Source organism: Hyperolius riggenbachi, chromosome 10 (genome assembly GCF_040937935.1).
Source record: "Hyperolius riggenbachi isolate aHypRig1 chromosome 10, aHypRig1.pri, whole genome shotgun sequence".
Taxonomy (NCBI): domain Eukaryota; kingdom Metazoa; phylum Chordata; class Amphibia; order Anura; family Hyperoliidae; genus Hyperolius; species Hyperolius riggenbachi.
The window spans coordinates 247,692,979-247,713,857 of record NC_090655.1 but is presented as its reverse complement, the minus strand read 5'-3'; the positions used below and the strand labels follow the sequence as shown (position 1 = coordinate 247,713,857).

General features: G+C 47.6%; 1 protein-coding gene across 3 annotated transcripts; it reads right to left on the bottom strand.

The window, feature by feature from the left end:
• Window positions 1-7,007: 7,007 nt before the first annotated feature.
• Window positions 7,008-19,699, bottom strand: LOC137535087 (zinc finger protein 572-like). 3 transcript variants are annotated; one of them, XM_068256875.1, is made up of 4 exons: window positions 19,646-19,699; window positions 17,247-17,316; window positions 15,310-16,554; window positions 7,008-10,456 (listed from the first exon to the last, which is right to left on the bottom strand). In XM_068256875.1, the coding sequence occupies exons 3-4, from the start codon at window positions 16,487-16,489 to the stop codon at window positions 9,228-9,230; spliced, it is 2,409 nt and encodes an 802-aa protein (XP_068112976.1). In that variant the 5' UTR covers window positions 16,490-16,554; window positions 17,247-17,316; window positions 19,646-19,699; the 3' UTR covers window positions 7,008-9,227. The 3 variants fall into 3 exon arrangements, with proteins under 3 accessions (XP_068112976.1, XP_068112978.1, XP_068112977.1); XM_068256877.1 differs by lacking the exon at window positions 17,247-17,316; XM_068256876.1 differs by lacking the exon at window positions 19,646-19,699 and having other exon boundaries at window positions 17,247-17,431.
• Window positions 19,700-20,879: the final 1,180 nt, after the last annotated feature.

Sequence of the window (20,879 nt, the reverse complement as noted above, 5' to 3'; positions counted from 1 at the left end):
TCCAATCTCCCGTGCTGAATGGAATAGCAGGGCTACAGGAAGATGGCGCCCGAAGCTCTACTGGAGATACAAATGGTCTCCAGTACAGGGCTTCGGACGCCATCTTCCCGTAGCCCTGCTCTGCCTGCCGGAAGACTATCCGGGCTGGAGCGGGGCTGCGGGCTATGAACTGGCACGGCATCTATTAGACACCGCAGCCAGTTAATGCAATGGATGGTGGCCAGAGTCCCGAGGCCGGCGGCTAAAAGTGGGACGGACATAGCGCAGCCTGGGACAGGGGACCCCGAATCCGGGACATGTCCCGGCTGAAGCGGGACGTCTGGTCACCGTAATAATGGGCACCAGCAGGTGATTTTATTCCTTTTATTGACTTTGCCGGAGAAACGTCTGTACAGCCACCCAGTGCTTATCCTTCTCTGCCTGCACACCCTCCCAGTGCTTATCCCTTGCATCTACCCAGTGCTTATCCCTTGTCTGCCTACTCAGCCAACCAGTGCTTATTCCTTGTCTGCCTGCACAGCCACCCAGTGCTTATCCCTTGTCTGCCTGCACAGCCACCCAGTGCTTATCCCTTTTCTGCCTGAACAGCCACCAGTGCTTATCCCTTGTCTGCCTGCACAGCCACCCAGTGCTTATCCCTTGTCTGCGTGCACAGCCTCCCAGTGCTTATCCTTGTCTGCCTGCATTGCCACCAACCTTTATTCCTTGTCTGCCTGCACAGCCACCCAGTGTGTATCCCTTGTCTGCCTGCACAGTCACCCAGTGCTTATCCCTTGTCTGCCTGCACAGTCACCCAGTGCGTATCCCTTGTCTACCTGCACAGCCTCCCAGTGCTTATCCCTTGTCTGCCTGCACAGCCACCAGTGCGTATCCCTTGTCTACATGGACAGTCACCCAGTGCTTATCCCTTCTCTTTATGCATGCACAGCCACCAAGTGCGTATCCCTTCTCTGCCTGCACAGCCACCCAGTGCTTATCCCTTGTCTGCCTGCACAATCACCCAGTGCTTATCCCTTGTCTGCCTACACAGCCTCCCAGTGCTTATCCCTTGTCTGCCTGCACAGCCACCAGTGCTTATCCCATGTCTGCCTGCACAGCCACCCAGTGCTTATCCCTTGTCTGCCTGCACAGCCACCCAATGCTTATCCCTTGTCTGCCTGCACAGCCACCCAGTGCTTATCCCTTGTCTGCCTGCACAGCCACCCAGTGCTTATCCCTTGTCTGCCTGCTCAGCCACCCAGTGCTTATCCCTTGTCTGCCTGCACAGCCTCCCAGTGCTTATCCCTTGTCTGCCTGCACAGTCACCCAGTGCTTATCCCTTGTCTGCCTGCACAGCCACCCAGTGCTTATCCCCTCTCTGCCTGCACAGCCACCCAGTGCTTATCCCTTGTCTGCCTGCTCAGCCACCCAGTGCTTATCCCTTGTCTGCCTGCACAGCCTCCCAGTGCTTATCCCTTGTCTGCATGCACAGTCACCCAGTGCTTATCCCTTGTCTGCCTGCACAGCCACCCAGTGCTTATCCCCTCTCTGCCTGCACAGCCACCCAGTGTTTATCCCTTGTCTGCCTGCTCAGCCACCCAGTGCTTATCCCTTGTCTGCCTGCACAGCCTCCCAGTGCTTATCCCTTCTCTGCCTGCACAGTCACCCAGTGCTTATCCCTTGTCTGCCTGCACAGCCACCCAGTGCTTATCCCCTCTCTGCCTGCACAGTCACCCAGTGTGTATCCCTTGTCTGCCTGCACAGCCACCCAGTGTGTATCCCTTGTCTGCCTGCACAGCCACCCAGTGCTTATCCCTTGTCTGCCTGCTCAGCCACCCAGTGCTTATCCCTTGTCTGCCTGCTCAGCCACCCAGTGCTTATCCCCTGCCTGCCTACACAGCCACCCAGTGCTTATCCCTTGTCTGCCTGCACAGTCACCAGTGCTTATCCCTTGTCTGCCTGCACAGTCACCAGTGCTTATCCCATGTCTGCCTGCACAGTCACCCAGTGCTTATCCCTTCTCTGCCTGCACAGTCACCCAGTGCTTATCCCTTGTCTGCCTGAACAGCCACCCAGTGCTTATCCCTTGTCTGCCTGCTCAGCCACCCAGTGCTTATCCCCTGCCTGCCTACACAGCCACCCAGTGCTTATCCCTTGTCTGTCTGAACAGCCACCCAGTGCTTATCCCTTGTCTGCCTGCACAGCCACCCAGTCCTTGTCTGCCTGCACAGCCACCCAGTGCTTATCCCTTGTCTGCCTGCACAGCCTCCCAGTGCTTATCCCTTGTCTGCATGCACAGTCACCCAGTGCTTATCCCTTGTCTGCTTGCACAGCCACCCAGTGCTTATCCCTTGTCTGCCTGCTCAGCCACCCAGTGCTTATCCCTTGTCTGCCTGCACAGCCACCCAGTCCTTGTCTGCCTGCACAGCCACCCAGTGCTTATCCCTTGTCTGCCTGCACAGCCACCCAGTGCTTATCCCTTGTCTGCCTGCACAGCCACCCAGTCCTTGTCTGCCTGCACAGCCTCCTAGTGCTTATCCCTTGTCTGCCTGCACAGTCACCCAGTGCTTATCCCTTGTCTGCCTGCACAGCCACCCAGTGCTTATCCCCTCTCTGCCTGCACAGCCACCCAGTGCTTATCCCTTGTCTGCCTGCTCAGCCACCCAGTGCTTATCCCTTGTCTGCCTGCACAGCCTCCCAGTGCTTATCCCTTCTCTGCCTGCACAGTCACCCAGTGCTTATCCCTTGTCTGCCTGCACAGCCACCCAGTGCTTATCCCCTCTCTGCCTGCACAGTCACCCAGTGTGTATCCCTTGTCTGCCTGCACAGCCACCCAGTGCTTATCCCTTGTCTGCCTGCTCAGCCACCCAGTGCTTATCCCTTGTCTGCCTGCACAGTCACCAGTGCTTATCCCTTGTCTGCCTGCACAGTCACCAGTGCTTATCCCTTGTCTGCCTGCACAGTCACCAGTGCTTATCCCATGTCTGCCTGCACAGTCACCCAGTGCTTATCCCTTCTCTGCCTGCACAGTCACCCAGTGCTTATCCCTTGTCTGCCTGAACAGCCACCCAGTGCTTATCCCTTGTCTGCCTGCTCAGCCACCCAGTGCTTATCCCCTGCCTGCCTACACAGCCACCCAGTGCTTATCCCTTGTCTGTCTGAACAGCCACCCAGTGCTTATCCCTTGTCTGCCTGCACAGCCACCCAGTCCTTGTCTGCCTGCACAGCCACCCAGTGCTTATCCCTTGTCTGCCTGCACAGCCTCCCAGTGCTTATCCCTTGTCTGCATGCACAGTCACCCAGTGCTTATCCCTTGTCTGCTTGCACAGCCACCCAGTGCTTATCCCGTGTCTGCCTGCTCAGCCACCCAGTGCTTATCCCTTGTCTGCCTGCACAGCCACCCAGTCCTTGTCTGCCTGCACAGCCACCCAGTGCTTATCCCTTGTCTGCCTGCACAGCCACCCAGTGCTTATCCCTTGTCTGCCTGCACAGCCACCCAGTCCTTGTCTGCCTGCACAGCCTCCTAGTGCTTATCCCTTGTCTGCCTGCACAGTCACCCAGTCCTTGTCTGCCTGCACAGCCACCCAGTGCTTATCCCATGTCTGCCTGCACAGCCACCAAGTGCTTATTCCTTCTCTGCCTGCACGGCAACCCAATGCTTATCCCTTGTCTGTCTGAACAGCCACCCAGTGCTTATCCCATCCCCAATTTTTGGGCATGCTGTGTAATATTTACATGCATATTTGCAACTTTCTTAAGAATTCCCAACCTTTTCCCTGCATGGTTGGAAATTCTCCTGACGACATCATGAAATCTGGTCTTGTAGTGAGTGTCTGGTATAAGGAGTGTTTTATGTGCTGCTCCATTTGTTGGAGATAGACAGGGTGAAGGTAGAAGACGAGGGATGATCAATGAGTTGAAAATCGTTCTGCTTTTATACAGCCTTATGCCAAATGTGTTTCCAAATTGATGCAGTTTGAAAACGGACCAATCAAATCCCGGTGAGGTGGCATTTTCAAGCTGCATAAATTATTATGATCCTGTAAGAATCTGAACGTTTTGCATCACATTGACCATCCCCATAAAACCTTGCTTCATTTCCACCTGTTCTCACCTCTTGATCCTTACTCATCCGATACTGATGAACATGTAACAGGGTGAAACAGCTACAGAAAAGAGGCACCAAAATAGAATAAAATGTACTAAAACAGTTTAAAAAGGGAGGTAGAGGTGGACTTACCGCCCTAAAACAGAGTCAGAAAGTCGCTATTTTTGGCTCACTGTTCAGCAAAGCTGCCCCTTTTATTGTCCTGAAGAAGCGGGTAGATGCCTGCGAAATGTGTTGCCTGTTTGGAACTTTTTTTTTTTTTTTTTTTTTGGGATTAAAGTCTAAATTTATGCTGAATCGCAACTTCCTGAGTCTATGTTTGAGGAAGTAAGTCCACCACTGCCTCCCTTTTTAAACTGTTTTGAGTACATTTTATTATATTTTGTTGCCTCCGTTTTACTACCAGTAGTTAACTCTTGGTGGAGGGGTGTCACTCCTTTTGTTGTTTTTCAACATCAACCACCCGTCTTTGCAGTGGTTACCTTGGTGGTAACCCACACTTGTGAGCATTCGTTCACTACGCTAAATTGGAGATTCTCTCACTTAACTATCACTGCACTATCAGTGGGACTCGATTGTCTCCTTTTTATGTGACGGAGAAATAATGAAAACTGTTCTTTGTAAACAATGAAATGTATTTATTGATAATGTCGACTATATTTCAATATCAAAGGTTCCAACTGAGCATCATAATAAATGAATGAATGCCAAGATATCAAAATAATACCTTTAGGTACCTCAACCATTACTGTGCGATTAAGGAAATTATTTTCTGATTTGGACCAGAAACCATCAAATGGCCCATGATTTTCAGGCCCAGTCCTGCCCTCGCTCCTAGCGGGTGCTGTATGGCACCTCTCCCTCCTCCATGCAGTATGGGTCTCCTGTGCCCTTCCTCTCTGTCATCTAGCCAGTCACTGAGCACATAAAGTATATGCAACCACTCCACACGACCCGCACCATCAATAGTCCATATTTATTGTTCAATCCATAAAATACAGTACATAGTAAAATCTGTATGGGTAAGTATAAGGTGACGCACAGGCGTAGTTTCAGACTATTGCAGTCCTTTGTCAAACCATCACAGACCCACATGTGGGTCTGTGATGGTTTGACAAAGGTATGTGGGTCTGTGATGGTTTGACAAAGGTATGTGGGTCTGTGATGGTTTGACAAAGGTATGTGGGTCTGTGATGGTTTGACAAAGGTATGTGGGTCTGTGATGGTTTGACAAAGGTATGTGGGTCTGTGATGGTTTGACAAAGGTATGTGGGTCTGTGATGGTTTGACAAAGGTATGTGGGTCTGTGATGCAATAGTCCGAAACTTCGCCTGTGCGTCACCTTATACTTACCCATACAGATTTTACTATGTATTTTATGGATTGAACAATAAAGAAGGACTATTGATGGTGCGGATTGTGTGGAGTGGTTGCATATACTTGTGACTCCAAAGTTGATCTCGGCACATTGAGACCATTGGTGCAGAAGCAATTACCAAAAAAACTGATCACATAAAGAACATCCTCATTGATTGGACGTTAGGTGAAGGGGGAGGGGCATGGGAGCATAGCCGGATTTATACTTATATCGGCCCTAGGCCAAGTATGTTGGGGGCTCTCCTTCCATGCGCATCAGCACTCCTCCCATTCCATGTGTAGCCCCCTCTTCCATGTGTAACATCTATATATATCTACATATATATATCTACATATATATATATACATATATATATATATATATATATATATATAGATAGATATATAGGTGTCCCCTTGAGCAGTAGCCTTTCCAGAAATCCGGTCCAGCACAGGAGAGGGAGGGGAAGCTGCTGCATGATGCCCCCATGCAACAGGTAAGGTAAAGGGCTCCCTGCCCCAGGTATGCCATCTGCCATGTGGATCTTTCATTGTCAGATACATCACTGGGGGTGCATCACAAGGAGAAAACCATCACTGGAGGTTCTGTCACTGAAACGGTATATCCACTTGCACAATCTGTCGTGCATTTTGGAATGATCACTGTACAGATGCTGTTTGGCTTCTTACTGAGCAATGTGTTCTGCTCTATGGATTATGAGGGGTGGGGCTGGGGGGCATCCAAGCAGCGGAAGAAAATGAAAAGTATTTGTGTAGCTTTAGTGATCTATGATTAATGCACTGCAGAAAGGGGCTCGGTCGGGAGGGGGGGGGGGATCTCTACCCAATGGGTAATCTGTGATTACTGGGCACTAACACATAACATTATATTGGGGAACAGTATACGGGGGTATTATGATGGGGGTGCTATAACTATGACATTATTATGGGAAGCACTATTACAGGGGAGCACAACATAACGTAGTATTATATTGGGGGCGCTTTTATATGCAGTACTATAATGAGGGACCACCATTACAAGTGTACCAGTATGAAAGGTACTAAAGTGAGGGTACCATTGTTGGGGGCATACTTCCAGGGGCACTACCATGGGGGAGGGGGCACTAAAATGACAATTATTGTAACTGTGAACTATAATTGACAATACTACAGTGGTGGCATTATGAAGGAGGAAGTGACATGGGAACCACTGTAATGGGGTGATAAATTGAGGGAAGTGAGGCAGAAGTCTGGAGGATAGACACCAGCCCTTTGTATATAAAGTTTTGTCCCGCAGCAGCATATATGAATTCTTAATATCTGTATATAGCCAATATAACATGTGACCTGCCCCACTGTGCCCCGCCCCCACTGACATCAATCAACAGCAACACAAAGACTTGTGTGTGTGTGTGGGGGGGGGGGGGGGGCGGAAGGGCAATAGCTACTAGTGTTTGTTTGAATTCAGGATCCTGCATTTGGAAACCCAGATTATGCTGAACACCACACTTCAGTGACTCCGCTAGTGGACAGGGTCACGGGTTGCAGATAGTGGATAGGATCACGGGGATGCAGATAGTGGACAGGGTCACGGGTTGCAGATAGTGGACAGGGGCATGAGGTTGCAGCTAGTGGACAGGGATATGAGGCTGCAGATAGTGGACAGGGACACGGGGATCCAGCTAGTGGACAGGGACATGAGGTTGCAGATAGTGGATAGGATCACGGGGATGCAGATAGTGGACAGGGACATGAGGTTGCAGCTAGTGGACAGGGATATGAGGCTGCAGATAGTGGACAGGGACACGAGGATCCAGCTAGTGGACAGGGACATGAGGTTGCAGGTAGTGGACAGGGACATGAGGCTGCAGCTAGTGGACAGGGACACGGGGATGCAGCTAGTGGACAGGGACACGGGGATGCAGCTAGTGGACAGGGACACGGGGATGCAGCTAGTGGACAGGGACACGGGGATCCAGCTAGTGGACAGGGACACGGGGATCCAGCTAGTGGACAGGGACATGAGGCTGCAGGTAATGGACAGGGACATGAGGTTGCAGGTAGTGGACAGGGACATGAGGTTGCAGCTAGTGGACAGGGACACGGGGATGCAGCTAGTGGACAGGGACACGAGGTTGCAGGTAGTGGACAGGGACATGAGGTTGCAGGTAGTGGACAGGGACATGAGGTTGCAGGTAGTGGACAGGGACATGAGGTTGCAGCTAGTGGACAGGGACATGAGGTTGCAGCTAGTGGACAGGGACATGAGGTTGCAGCTAGTGGACAGGGACACGGGGATGCAGCTAGTGGACAGGGACATGATGTTGCAGCTAGTGGACAGGGACACGAGGATGCAGCTAGTGGACAGGGACACGGGGATCCAGCTAGTGGACAGGGACATGAGGCTGCAGGTAATGGACAGGGACATAAGGTTGCAGGTAGTGGACAGGGACATGGGGATGCAGCGAGTGGACAGGGACACGGGGATGCAGGTAGTGGACAGGGACATGAGGTTGCAGGTAGTGGACAGGGAAGACGGGGATGCAGCGAGTGGACAGGGACATGAGGTTGCAGCGAGTAGACAAGGACATGAGGTTGCAGGTAGTGGACAAGGACATGAGGTTGCAGGTAGTGGAGAAGGACATGAGGTTGCAGCGAGTGGACAGGGACACGGGGATGCAGATAGTGGACAAGGACATGAGGCTGCAGGTAGTGGACAAGGACATGAGGTTGCAGATAGTGGACAGGGCCACAGGGATGCAGCTAGTGGACAGGGTCAGGGGGTTACAGCTAGTGGAGGAGGGTCACAGGTTTGCAGTTAGTGTACAGGATCACGGGGTTGCACCTAGTACACAGGGTCCTGGGGTAGCAGCTAGTGGACAGGGTCAGGGGGTTGCAGCTAGGGGACAGAGGGTTGCAGATAGTGGACAGGGGACAGAGGGTTGCCGATAGTGGACAGGGTCAGGGGGTTGCTGACCACGTCACCCTATACCTGACTCCAGAACGATTGGAGTGACTTGTAGCATGATGTGAGTGACCTACCCGTGACCCTGTCCACTGCTTCAGGTGCAGAGGTGTGTTGTTTGGCATAAATTGGTGCAGGATCCTGAATTCAGACACCAACACTAGTAGCTACATCACCTGATGTCAGTGGGGACTCTAGAGGCCAACAAAAGGAAAACTCCATTTATTCCAGTTCTGTATTCATTCCGTCATCACTGCATGCCATTGTATTTACTGCCTGAAATCAGTCAGCTTCCCATCACCCCCTGCTCAATAGGAGTGTCAGCTCTGTGACCCACTCCATGAAAACAATGTAGCTGATATCTGCATTATAACCATCTAGTATAAAATACAATGCAGACACTATGACATGATTCAGGCACTGGGGATGGAGGGACATAGCAATCACCAATCTGTAGTCCAATGAGAAGGCTGGAATCCTGAGAGGTGACACAGGAAGTGACAAAGCTGCAGGAGCTGGATAGTGGTGTCACCCTCCTGGTGCATAATCTGTTAGGGTAGAGTTAGCATATATACTTGTCACTACATTATCCACAGAAATGGTTCTGTCATTCAGGAGAATGTTGTGTGTAAGAGAAGAAACCCGAGATCTGCCAGAGATATAAAAAGACAGGATGTGACTCCGCCCATCAAACTTCATCTATAAGTGAAATCATTTTCCCTGGACGGGCCTCTCACCTGCTCCTCTGCTAAGTAGTAAACTTTACTAAACATACATCAATTCAAGTCATAAAATTCCACTTCTCGCATGAGTTTGGCATTAGCGTCTGTGTATTTTCTGGTGTCGAATTAGGTGTTCTTTCCGGGTAAAATATTTCCCACACTCGAGACATGCAAAAGGACGCTCCCCTGTATGAATTCTTTGGTGTATGAGAAGGTCTCTTTTGTGAATGAAACAGTTCCCACACTCTGAACATGAGAAGGGACGCTCCCCCGTGTGGCTCCTCTGATGTATAAGAAGGACGTTTTTTTGACTGAAACATTTCCCACACTCTGAACAGGAAAAGGGCTGCTCTCCTGTGTGACTTCTCTGGTGTGCCAGGAGATCTCCTTTCTGATTGAACCATTTCCCACACTCTAAACAGGAGAAAGGGCGCTCGCCCGTGTGACTTCTCTGGTGCTTACGAAGGTTTCCCTTCTCGGAAAAACTTTTCAGACACTCTGGACAGGTAAAAGGGCGTTCACCCGTGTGTATTCTCTGGTGTGTCAGAAGGTCTCTTTTGTGACTAAAGCCTTTCTCGCACTCTGAACAAGAAAAAGGGCGCTCCCCTGTGTGATTTCTCCAGTGCGTAATAAGACTTTGCTTGTGAGTGAAACATGTCCCACACTCTGGACAGGAAAATGGCTTATCTCCAGTGTGGAGCTGAGAATGGTTCACAAGAGTCTTCCTGTGAGAAAAACTTTTATGGCATATGGAACAAGAAAAGGGCTTCTCTCCAGTGTGAACCTTCTGGTGACTGATAAGGTTTGACTTGGTGGTGAACGATTTCTCACACTCTGAACAAGGATAGGGCTTTTCGCCGTTGTGAACTCTCTGGTGTATAACAAGGGCCGACTTGCATCTAAAATATTTCCCACACTCTGCACACAACAATGGCTGCTGGTGTGCGTGCCTCTTCCGATGCTCAGCTAAGGTTGCCTCCGATTTACAGCACTGGCTGCATTCTGGGCACGGAAATCTCCGAGTGTGTTTTCTAGTGGCACACAGAGATATGTCACAAGCGGATTTGTCCAGATTAGACGGATCTGTTGCTGCACTGGCTCTGCGACGTGGTGGACGGACATCTGAGGCAACAGCTTGTGATTCCTCACAAGACTCCTCACCATTAGAGGGAGCTGTTGGCCTTTCTTCACTATAACCTCGGAGATGGATGTTTCCAATAATAGGATTTTCTCCAGTAGAACATTGAGTGACGCCTCCATCTTCTGTGGTATCACCTCCATGTGAAATAGGACGTCCCTCCGAGGGGTCCCTAGGATTAAGTCTGCCTGTTGGAGGGAAATATGACTGTTAGACACGTTACTGGTTCATCTTCTGCAATCAGGAGTCATGTACGTTGGCTTAGTAGGTAGCAGAGCTCTATCATAGATCTAGGGAATTATATGAGGGAATGTGTACTGTCTACTTCGTTGGGCTCTAAATAATATATAATGTAACGTCCCAGCAAGCCTTCAGATGAGATTCAGCCTCCGTAGTAGTGGCCTCTTCAAACTGCAGACTGCACATGAGGTCATGTGGTATTGGTTAAATAGGGCTAGATTCATCAAAGTGCGGTATACCTACAGCGCTCAAGCAGCGGGAAATAAAATGAGCGTGCATACGCAGTTCTGGCAGCATAGCGTGTGCTCTATAGTTACAGTTGTTCCTTCTTAATGCCACGTGATAGTGACATAGGTTGACCACGATACTTCAATATTGTGGCTGCTACTACATTAATATAGTAGTGGCCACTCTGGTGAAGTATCGCGGCCATGCTATGTCACTATTGCGATAATTTTATCTCTGGCTGCTTAGTCATATAATATAGATATGTTACAGGTAAGCAAAAAAATCAGGCATTCTATAGAATGCCTGAAGCAATTAGGCAAAGTACGAAATGTCTGTTTCGTTATGTACTTTGCCTAGGCATTCTATAGAATGCCTGAAGTCGTTCAGGCAAAGTGTTCTCTATAGAATGCCTGATTTTTTTTCACACTTTGACTGTAACAGAGCTGCATACCTATGATGTCAGTGAGGAGGCTAGTGATGATGATGGGAGCATGCATGCTGACATTTACTGTTTGTGGAAAGTACTGCTGTGAAGGAGCCTTCAGGTGCTGCCAGGGGGGAGCCAATGAGAGGAAAGAGGAGAGAAAAGCTATACCGGTTGCCTGGCTACCCTGCTGATCCTCTGCCTCTAAAGGCTCATACACACATCAGACCATAGTCTTTCGAAAATGATCACAGACCAATTTTATCCCCTTCCATGTAGTATGAGAGCCATACCTACACAGTCTATTCTATGGAGCTAAACTCCCCATCAGATAGAAATCTTTGCAAGATGCTGCACACAAAGATGCTGTAGACATTCAAAAGATCAGTATCTGCAAAAGATCTGTTCCTGCAAAATGCATTCATAGTCTATGATATCTGCAGATCATCATACACACCTTGTTTAACAGATATTCATCTGCAGATCAGATCCACCAGGATGGATTTTCAGATCTGCAGATGATTGTCTGATCTGCAGATGAATGTCAGTTAAACAAGGTGTGTATGATGATCTGCAGATCTCATAGACTATGAATGCAATTTGCAGGAACGGATCTTTGGCAGGAACAGATCTTTTGCAGATACAGATCTGTTGCATGTGTACAGCATCTGTGTGTGCAGCATCTTGCAAAGATTTTTTTCTGATGGGGAGTTCAGCTCCATAGAAAAGACTGTGAAGGTATGGCTCTCATACTACATGGAAGGGGGTAAAATTGGTCTGTGATCTTTCATTTTCAAAAGACTATGGTCTGATGTGTGTATGTGGCCTAATACTTTCAGCCACAACCCCTGAACAAGCATGCAGCTGATCAGGAGTCTCTGACATTATTGTCAGATCTGACAAGATTAGCTGCATGCTTGTTTCTGGTGTTATTCAGACACTTCTGTAACCATACAGACCAGCAGGGCTGCCAGGTAACTTGTATTGTTTGGAAATAAATATGGCAGTCTCCCTATACTTCTCGCTTCAGGTTCCCTTTAACAGCTGTGTGCCAGGAGGTAAGTCCTCCACTTGTCATTAACTTTTAATCTGTTGTGAATTATTTTTAAGCATTGGCCCATCGTAGCATATGTATTAGCCAGAAGAATTATCATAAAATGCAAAGTCCACCTTGTAGGTATCACACTGTCTTAAACAACTCAAGAAGTTAACCACTAAACGACCGCGTCACGCTAACAGGTGCGAACGCAGCGGCAGCCCCAGGACCGCCTAGCGCCAATTGGTGTCAAGTCCTGGGGCGGGATTTTGCAGGAGATCGCGTGCGCCGGAGCGCGCACATCTCCGCTTGAATGACACAGCTCCACTCTGTTATCAGTCTCCCGACGGCAATCGCCGCTAGGAGACTGTTAGACGGCGAAATCGATGACTATTTACTCTGTACAGTGCTGCGATTTAAGGCAGCGCTGTACTGGGGACAGCCATGTGGGGAGGAAGGGAGGGTGGGTTAAAAAAATAATTAAATAGTGACATTTATTTAAAAAATAAAGAAATAAATATTTATTAAAAAATATACAAACACCCCAGCAGAAAAAGGGGGGGGGAGTGAATCACTTGTGTGCTGAGTTGTACGGCCCTGCAGCGAGCCCTAAAGCTGCAGTGGCCTAAATAGAAAAAAATAATCTGGTCACTAGCGAGGTGTAAGCCTTCAGTCCTGGAGAAGTTAAAGCAAAACTTTGGGCTTGTTTAAAGAACATCAGCTTTAGGGAGAAAGCATCTTATTTACCTCCTTGGGAAGACTCTCTCTGGGCGTATATGAGCCAAATGACGACTCCCCCGTCTGAGTCGTCGCAACTCAGAGGGAGAAGTAATTTGGGGTCTGGCGATCACCAACACACGAATTACACTGCTGTGCAGCCACAGGCATAACATTATGTCTACAGCGGCGCCCAGGTCAGGCGCAGCTGTTGAAGAGAGCATCCCTCCTACTTTGGTGTAGGATAAACACACCCTTGTCTCTCACCTGGAAAGCTACCAAAATGCAATCACCAAGAAAAAATCCTCCTACCTATCACAGGAGATCGCAAAGGCCGCTAACAGACCAGCCCAACTATTCCGCACAGTTGATAGACTATGTAACCCATCCTGCCTTAAGCCTACTATAACTCCCTCAAAGGAGCTATGTGAGAAATTTGCTTGCTACTTTGCTGACAAAAGTATCCTCTATTCGGTCTCTCATTCAGTCCACAGCACCCAAGACTCATGCAACTCCTGGAAATAGCTGCAAAAACAACCTAACACCCTGGACTGACTTCAAAAGTATTAGTGAGGAAGAGATCTTAGACATCCTCCGCCGCCTCCGCAAGACAACCTGCAACCTGGACCCTGGACCAACTAAACATATGCTGAAATGCCCTGACCTGCTTGGTCCAGCATTTCACAAAATAGTAAATTGCTCTCTGCAAGCAGGGAGGTTTCCTACCTCTTTAAAAGAAGGAATCATCAAGCCCCTTCTTAAAAAAACCTTTCATGGATCCAGATGCAATGAGCAGCTACAGACCTGTCTCCAACCTCCCCTTCTTAGGTAAAGTTATTGAAAAGGCTGTCTATCTGCTACTTGAAACCAGCCTGTCAGTAAACAACATCCTGGACCCTCTACAATCTGGCTTTAAGAAACACCACAGCTGTGAAACAGCCCTCATCCAAGTCTGCAACGATCTGCTCATGGCAAGGGACAGAGGGGAATGTCCCATCCTAATCCTGTTGGATCTCTCAGCAGCTTTTGATACAGTTGACCATGAAATCCTGCTTAACAGACTGCAGGAGTACTGTGGCATCAGTGGATCAGATTATTCCTGACTGACAGAACACAGAGAGTATCCCTAGGTCCTATAATGTCCAAACCTGCATCTCTACAATTCGGAGTGCCACAAGGATCAATCCTATCCCCTCTGCTGTTTGCAATCTACATGTTGCCACTCGGTACACTTATCCAACGTCATGGCCTGACGTACCACTGCTACGCCGATGACACACAGCTATACCTGTCCTTCAAACCTGGTGGAACAGACCCTACTCCAAAAATAAATTCTTGCTTAGCTGAGCTACAGGCATGGATGAATGATAACTGGTTGAAACTGAATGCTGACAAAACTGAGGTCCTCTTTGTCCAAAGCCAGTGCTCACCATCAAAACAGCTCTATCCTAAAGCAACACCAATCAGGATTGGGAATTCAGACATAAACAGCTCCAACCTTGTGTGCAGCCTTGGCGTACTAATCGATGGGGATTGGAGTTTCAGAAACCAAATTTCATCTGTAGTGAAATCTTCCTACTTTCATCTGAAGAACATTGCAAAGATTAAACATCTGATTCCCCCAGAGGATCTTCCAACCCTAGTCCACGCCTTCATCACATCACGACTGGACTACTGCAATGCCCTTTATGTTGGCCTCCCCAAAAAGGACCTGCGTCGCCTGCAATTAGTGCAGAATGCTGCTGCCATTCAAATCCCTGCACAATCTGGGCCCTGGATACATGAAGTACTAACTGAAGCTGCACCACACCTCTCCCAACCTCAGATCAGCAAGTTCTATAAACTTGGTCACTCCCAGAGTGCACCTCAAAAAATCTGGAGATAGAGCCTTCTGTCATGCTGCCCCTACTCTTTGGAACTCCCTGCCACAACCAGTAAAGACAGCACCATCCCTGGAGCTATTCAAATCCAGACTGAAAAGCCACCTGTGTAGCCTGGCATTTCCGGACTTATAAAATTCTTCTTCTGTACCACGATGGTCTGAGCCATGCTTATGCGCTTTGAGTCCTATGGGAGAAAAGCGCTCTACAAATGTTATTTGTTGTTGTTGTTGTGTAACTGTTACAGCAGCAAGGATTCTGCATGTATTTCTCCATGCTTGCTACATCCCACACTGAATAATGATTGGCTCTGAGGTAAAGGTTGGGGAGGGGCATGGAAGTAGAGCAGAAGAGGGCCAGGAACTGGTAGGAGCCTTCATTCAAAGGTGAGTATTTTGTCTCTCTACAATTTTATGAAGCCCAAAGTCTTGCTTTAACTTCTCGTATTTTCTATAAGATTTCCTCCCCCTGTAGAGACAGGATGTAAGTAAAGACATGAACATGTTCAATAATTACCTTTGCTGATACTTGCAGGACATTCTGCCTGTTCTCGACACTTTTTACTTTTCCTCTTAATTCTACCCTTCTCTGTAGACGTCTGATCACCCCTCACACACACGCCGTCCGTTTCCTCCTTCACTATCCTCATTTCATCCACCATGACAGATCGCTGGTCACCCATCATATATGTCTCCTCTTCTTCCTCTTTAATTGTCCTCATCATGTCATCCTCTTCTGAAGATTGCTGATCACTCCTCACATAAGTCTCTTCTTCCTCTTTGTATGTTCTCATCGCTTCAAGCTTCTCATTAGGTGGTTGATCACTCCTCACATACATCCCTTCTTCTTTAATTGTCCTCATCATGTCATCCTCTTCTGAAGATTGCTGATCACTCCTCACATACGACTCTTCTTCCTCTTTGAATGTTCTCATCGCTTCAAGCTTCTCATTAGGTGGTTGATCACTCCTCACATACATCCCTTCTTCTTTAATTGTCCTCATCATGTCATCCTCTTCTGAAGATTGCTGATCACTCCTCACATACGACTCTTCTTCCTCTTTGAATGTTCTCATCGCTTCAAGCTTCTCATTAGGTGGCTGATCACTCCTCACATACATCCCTTCTTCTTTAATTGTCCTCATCATGTCATCCTCTTCTGAAGATTGCTGATCACTCCTCACATACGACTCTTCTTCCTTTTTGTGTGTTCTCATCGCTTCAAGCTTCTCATTAGGTGGCTGATCACTCCTCACATACATCCCTTCTTCTTTAATTGTCCTCATCATGTCATCCTCTTCTGAAGATTGCTGATCACTCCTCACATACGACTCTTCTTCCTCTTTGAATGTTCTCATCGCTTCAAGCTTCTCATTAGGTGGCTGATCACTCCTCACATACATCCCTTCTTCTTTAATTGTCCTCATCATGTCATCCTCTTCTGAAGATTGCTGATCACTCCTCACATACGACTCTTCTTCCTTTTTGTGTGTTCTCATCGCTTCAAGCTTCTCATTAGGTGGCTGATCACTCCTCACATACATCCCTTCTTCTTTAATTGTCCTTATCATGCCACCCTCCTTTGTAGACTGCCTCACGTGCCTCTCTTCTCCTTCCTCCTCTTTAACTGTCCTCATCATTTCACCGTCTTCTGTAAAATTCTGATCACCCGTCAGATACGTTTCTTCTTCCTTCATATCAACTTCCTGTGTACAATCTCAGGAATAAAGAGGACCTTTTAGGTTCCTGTTACTGAATCCAGCTGTTGGAAAAACAAACAGTGATTGAACACATAGGTGTTGATTCACTAGCCTTTACTGTGAGGGCCAGCGCTATCATAGGGGCACCCTCTGCTATTGCCAAAGGGCCCCAAGCAATTCCAGGCCCCCTCAGGTCTCCCATAACTTTGGTCCCTGCAGTGTAGCGACTCACCTGTCTTGAATAGCGGGCTCCTTCATTAGCCTGCGGCTCTGTATGTTCCGGTCTTCACCCCCGCTGGACGCATCTTCTCAGTGACCCGTTGGCATAGTACGTAATAATATTTGCCAGGTCACGGAAGACAGGAAACCCTGCCAGGATGAAGATGGGAACACAATGGAGGAGCGACTAAAGGAGGAGTGTGTCCGCCAGGACAGATGAACCGCTACACTGCTGAAAACTGGGGACTACAATAAAGTTGGGGGGAGACTTGGAGGGGGCAGAAGCTGGCTCAGGGGTCCTGCGGGGGATTGTGGGGGAATGTGGCAGCGACGAAAGGGGCCCCTAATGCAAAATAAGGGGGGTATCAGGTCTGTCAGGTGGGGGGGTCTGTTGGGGGGCAGATTAATTTTACCCAGGAGCCCCATTGCAGCTTGAACTGGCACTGTTTACTGTGTGCTGACAGCCCACATAGATTAACGGGTGTTACACAAAGTGCATTACGGAAATTGCATAATTCAAAATGTCTTGTCTTACCCAGTGATGTGAGGGGCGGCGGACTCTCCAGCATGATGTCCTAATAGAGGTCTTTGTGTCCTTCTAAACCCTGCATCCCAAATGGAGATATAGACAAGGTCATCCTGATGGACATAATGATACCATCACCATCCAGACAAACCCCTCACTGGAAAATCTCCCATAATTCCCAGCACTGCTCACCGCTCATCATCACCAGAAGGATGTTGTTAATGGATTCTGGGATGTGGAGGCTGCCATATTTATTTCCTGTTAAAGAATACCAGTTGCCTGACAGCCCTGCTGATCTATTTGGCTGTAGTGGTGTCTGAATAACACCAGGAACAAGCATGCAACTAATGCAGTTAGATCTGACAATAATGTCAGAATCACCTGATCTGCTGCATGCTTGTTCAGGGTTTACGGCTAATAGTATAAAGCCCAATCTACACGATACGATTCTTTGTACGATTCGATTACAATTCTATTTACGATCTGATTAAATGCGGCGTGTCCGATCGGGATTCGATTCAATTCGATTTGCCATTGTTTTGCAATGGCAAATCAAATTGAATCAAATCCTGATCGGACATGTTGGATTTAATCGGATCGTAAATTGAATCGTAATCGAATTGTACAAAGAATCGTATCGTGTAGATTGGGCTTTAGAGGCAGAGAATCAGCAGGATAGCCAGGCAACTGGTATTGCTTAACAGGAAATACATATGGCAGCCTCCATATACCTCTCACTACAGGTTCCCTTTACATTTTCATGGCTTTCAGACAATGAAGTGAAGGAACTGTGATAAGGATGGGCTATGAAGATAGATGCTGCATGGAAAAAGCCCACTGCTTCATAGTCATAATTATTACCCAGAATTCACCTCCTCTCACTTACAGAGATAAAAGTCATGTGACATTCTGACCACTCTGGTGAAGCTTCTGTTTTATTAATAGTGATAAGAGCGATGTCATGGAAATCTCAGTCATCACTGTATTGCTTTTCTCCAACATAGGTGAGGGAAGGTCTTCTAGAGCGATTGCCTCCATAGCATAGCAAAAACTGGTCCAAAATCAGACAACAAGCATAGATGCCTAGCTGACCGCATCATTGGCACCTTCATCAATTCCATAGCTCCCAACTGTCCCTCTTTTGGAGGGACAGTCCCTCTTTGAGAGCCCTGTCCCTCTGCCCTCCTCATTTGTCCCTCTTTCAGGACTTTGTCCCTCTTTCTATGTAAAGATATTTATTTCTCTACTACAAAATGTGTTTTATTGACTTTAAACTTTATTCCCATCCTTTAAATTGATATATTACTAATTTTTAAATGTTAATATGAAGGAAAATGATGAAATGATGAAATCTTTATGGTATGTGTGACTAGGGGTGTGATGGAGGCGTGGTCAGGGGTGTGACTTAAGTATCACTCTTTCTCATCTCAAAAAGTTGGGAGGTATGCAATTCTACTCCTGGCCACTTCCTAATCTAGGCACTCTGCCCAAAACTACCCCTCCCTTATTGACGTAAGTCAGGCTTCGGCTATTGCCGGCGCCAAAATTACACATGGCGCCAAAATTACTTGTTTCGATGCCAGTAGCCCTCTGATGTGTATGGCTGGCTTAACTCACAGGGATATGGATGTTTCCTTTTAAACAATGGCCTCAATTCACTAAGATCATGCTGGAGATAATAAGGCAAGAGAAAACTTACCTCCACACAAGAGAGAGTTATCTTATCTCTTCATTCCTTAAGTTACCTCCTCTGTAGCTATTTTACCTCCTCTGTAGTTCATTTACCTCCTTTGTAGTTATTTTCACACGCAGTTAATAAACAGCCTGTCTTTAACTCTGGAGTTATTTTAAGGATTGAAGAGTTAACTTAAAGACAGGAGAGTTAACTTTAGGTTTGCCTGAGGTAAAATGTTTCCTGAATACTACATGCCTTATCACCACCATGGTGATAACTCTAGAAACGTTATTAAAGACAGGAGATAAGCTTAGTGAATTGAGGCCAATGTCTGTTGCCTGGATGTCCTGCTCTTTGGCTGAAGTAGTGGCTGAATCACACACCTGAAACAAGCATGCAGCTAATCTAGTCTGACTTCAGCCAGAGCACCTGATCTGCATGCTTGTTGAGGGGCTGTGGCTGAAAGTATTAGATACACAGGATCAACAGGAGAGTCAGGCAACTGGTATTATTTTAGAAGGAAAAATCCATATCCTTTTCAGTTTAGGTTCCCTTTAATCATACTGTTCAGTCACTATCGCTATAGATTGCTGTATGTCTGCAGCCAAATGGCATATGGGTAATTAGCAGCTGATGATGATGGCTAGACATGCTGAGAAGAGAGGTTCCAGGTATAAAGCAAACATAAGTAGTACATATGCATATAAAAAAAAAAATATATATAGTTCATTACCTCCTCTGCTGCCAGTCCCAGCAATGTCTACTCACTACTTCCGGTCTGTTTCCTCCTCATCTTTGTGTCTAGATCGCCATCTGGTGCGCTCTGACTGCCACAACAGCACCACACTGTGGCCAGTAGTGGTACTGCTTTGCAGATAATTTATTATGAAAAGAAAAACAAGTGTGCTTTCTTAAAACAGAAAGAATTTGCGATAATTCAGGTTGGAGTGAGCATGAGATGTCTCCCAGTGCATCACTGCTGAATACATGCAAATTAACCATTCCAACCTGAATTATCGCAAATTCTTTCTGTTCTAAGAAAGCAAACTTTTGTTTTTCTTAGCATCTTAGTAAGGGGGCTGTTAGGACCATTGTAGTCCTTTACACACTCCAATGAGTTCTGGGTCACCATGAGCTTGCTGGTTAGTCTGTACCGTATTATGAAAAGTTATGACTAGATGTGATCAATGAAAAGCAAATTTTGACTACTTGATGCAAATGTTGTGGCAGATGGCAAGTGGACCAATGATGCAGTTGCTGATTTGAGTGGCCCAATTGTAAATTGAATGAAATTTGTATGCAAGGCAAGCTAAAATGCAAGCCATAATTATTCAGCATCTCAGTGCCCACTTCTTGGGGGTGTAACACGAAATCACTGGACACCCTTTACCCCCAAATTACCAGTATTCGGTAGTCTTTAAGTCCCCAGATATCGGTATAGGGCAGCTTCCCACCCCCCACTTAAGATGCTAGCATGTATATTCCTCCACAGGGGTGATGCCCAAGCATGTATGGCACAACAACACGTACATGGCGCTCTGGCCCCAGGGCTTTTCAGCGCACAGTGAGCCAAATTACGTCTCTCCCTGCTGCTGCACAAATTCGGGGGGAGGGGTGTGTTACACTCCCCTTCCAAGTTGTCGCAATTAACTCATGAGGGGGGGTTGCAGACTATAGCATTACTGCTATAGCCATGCCAAGCTTCGGCGCTATGCAGCCTCGCAGCAGGAGCTGAAAAGCCCTGCTTCCTCCTCCTCCAGGTCCTTGCCAGAATCGTCCCATCTCTGCATGTCATGTGATATGCATAAGGGTGCCACAAGAAGTTACACTGTATGGCAGGGCTGGAGAGAGGAGTTAGGAAGAAGTGAAGCTAGCTCCACTGAATACAGGTGATGTAAGCCTTCAGCAGGGTCCTCCTCATGTCTCCTACCTGTTCCTGCACCTCTATTACCGTACACCCATCCTAT

Coding starts and splice junctions, on each gene's coding strand:
- LOC137535087 (XM_068256875.1), bottom strand. CDS start 16,489: ATGAAGGAAGAAGAAACGTATCTGACGGGTGATCAGAATTTTACAGAA. Junction 10,457..15,309: donor TCCTGCAAGTATCAGCAAAG/GTAATTATTGAA, acceptor TCCCTCCAACAG/GCAGACTTAATCCTAGGGAC.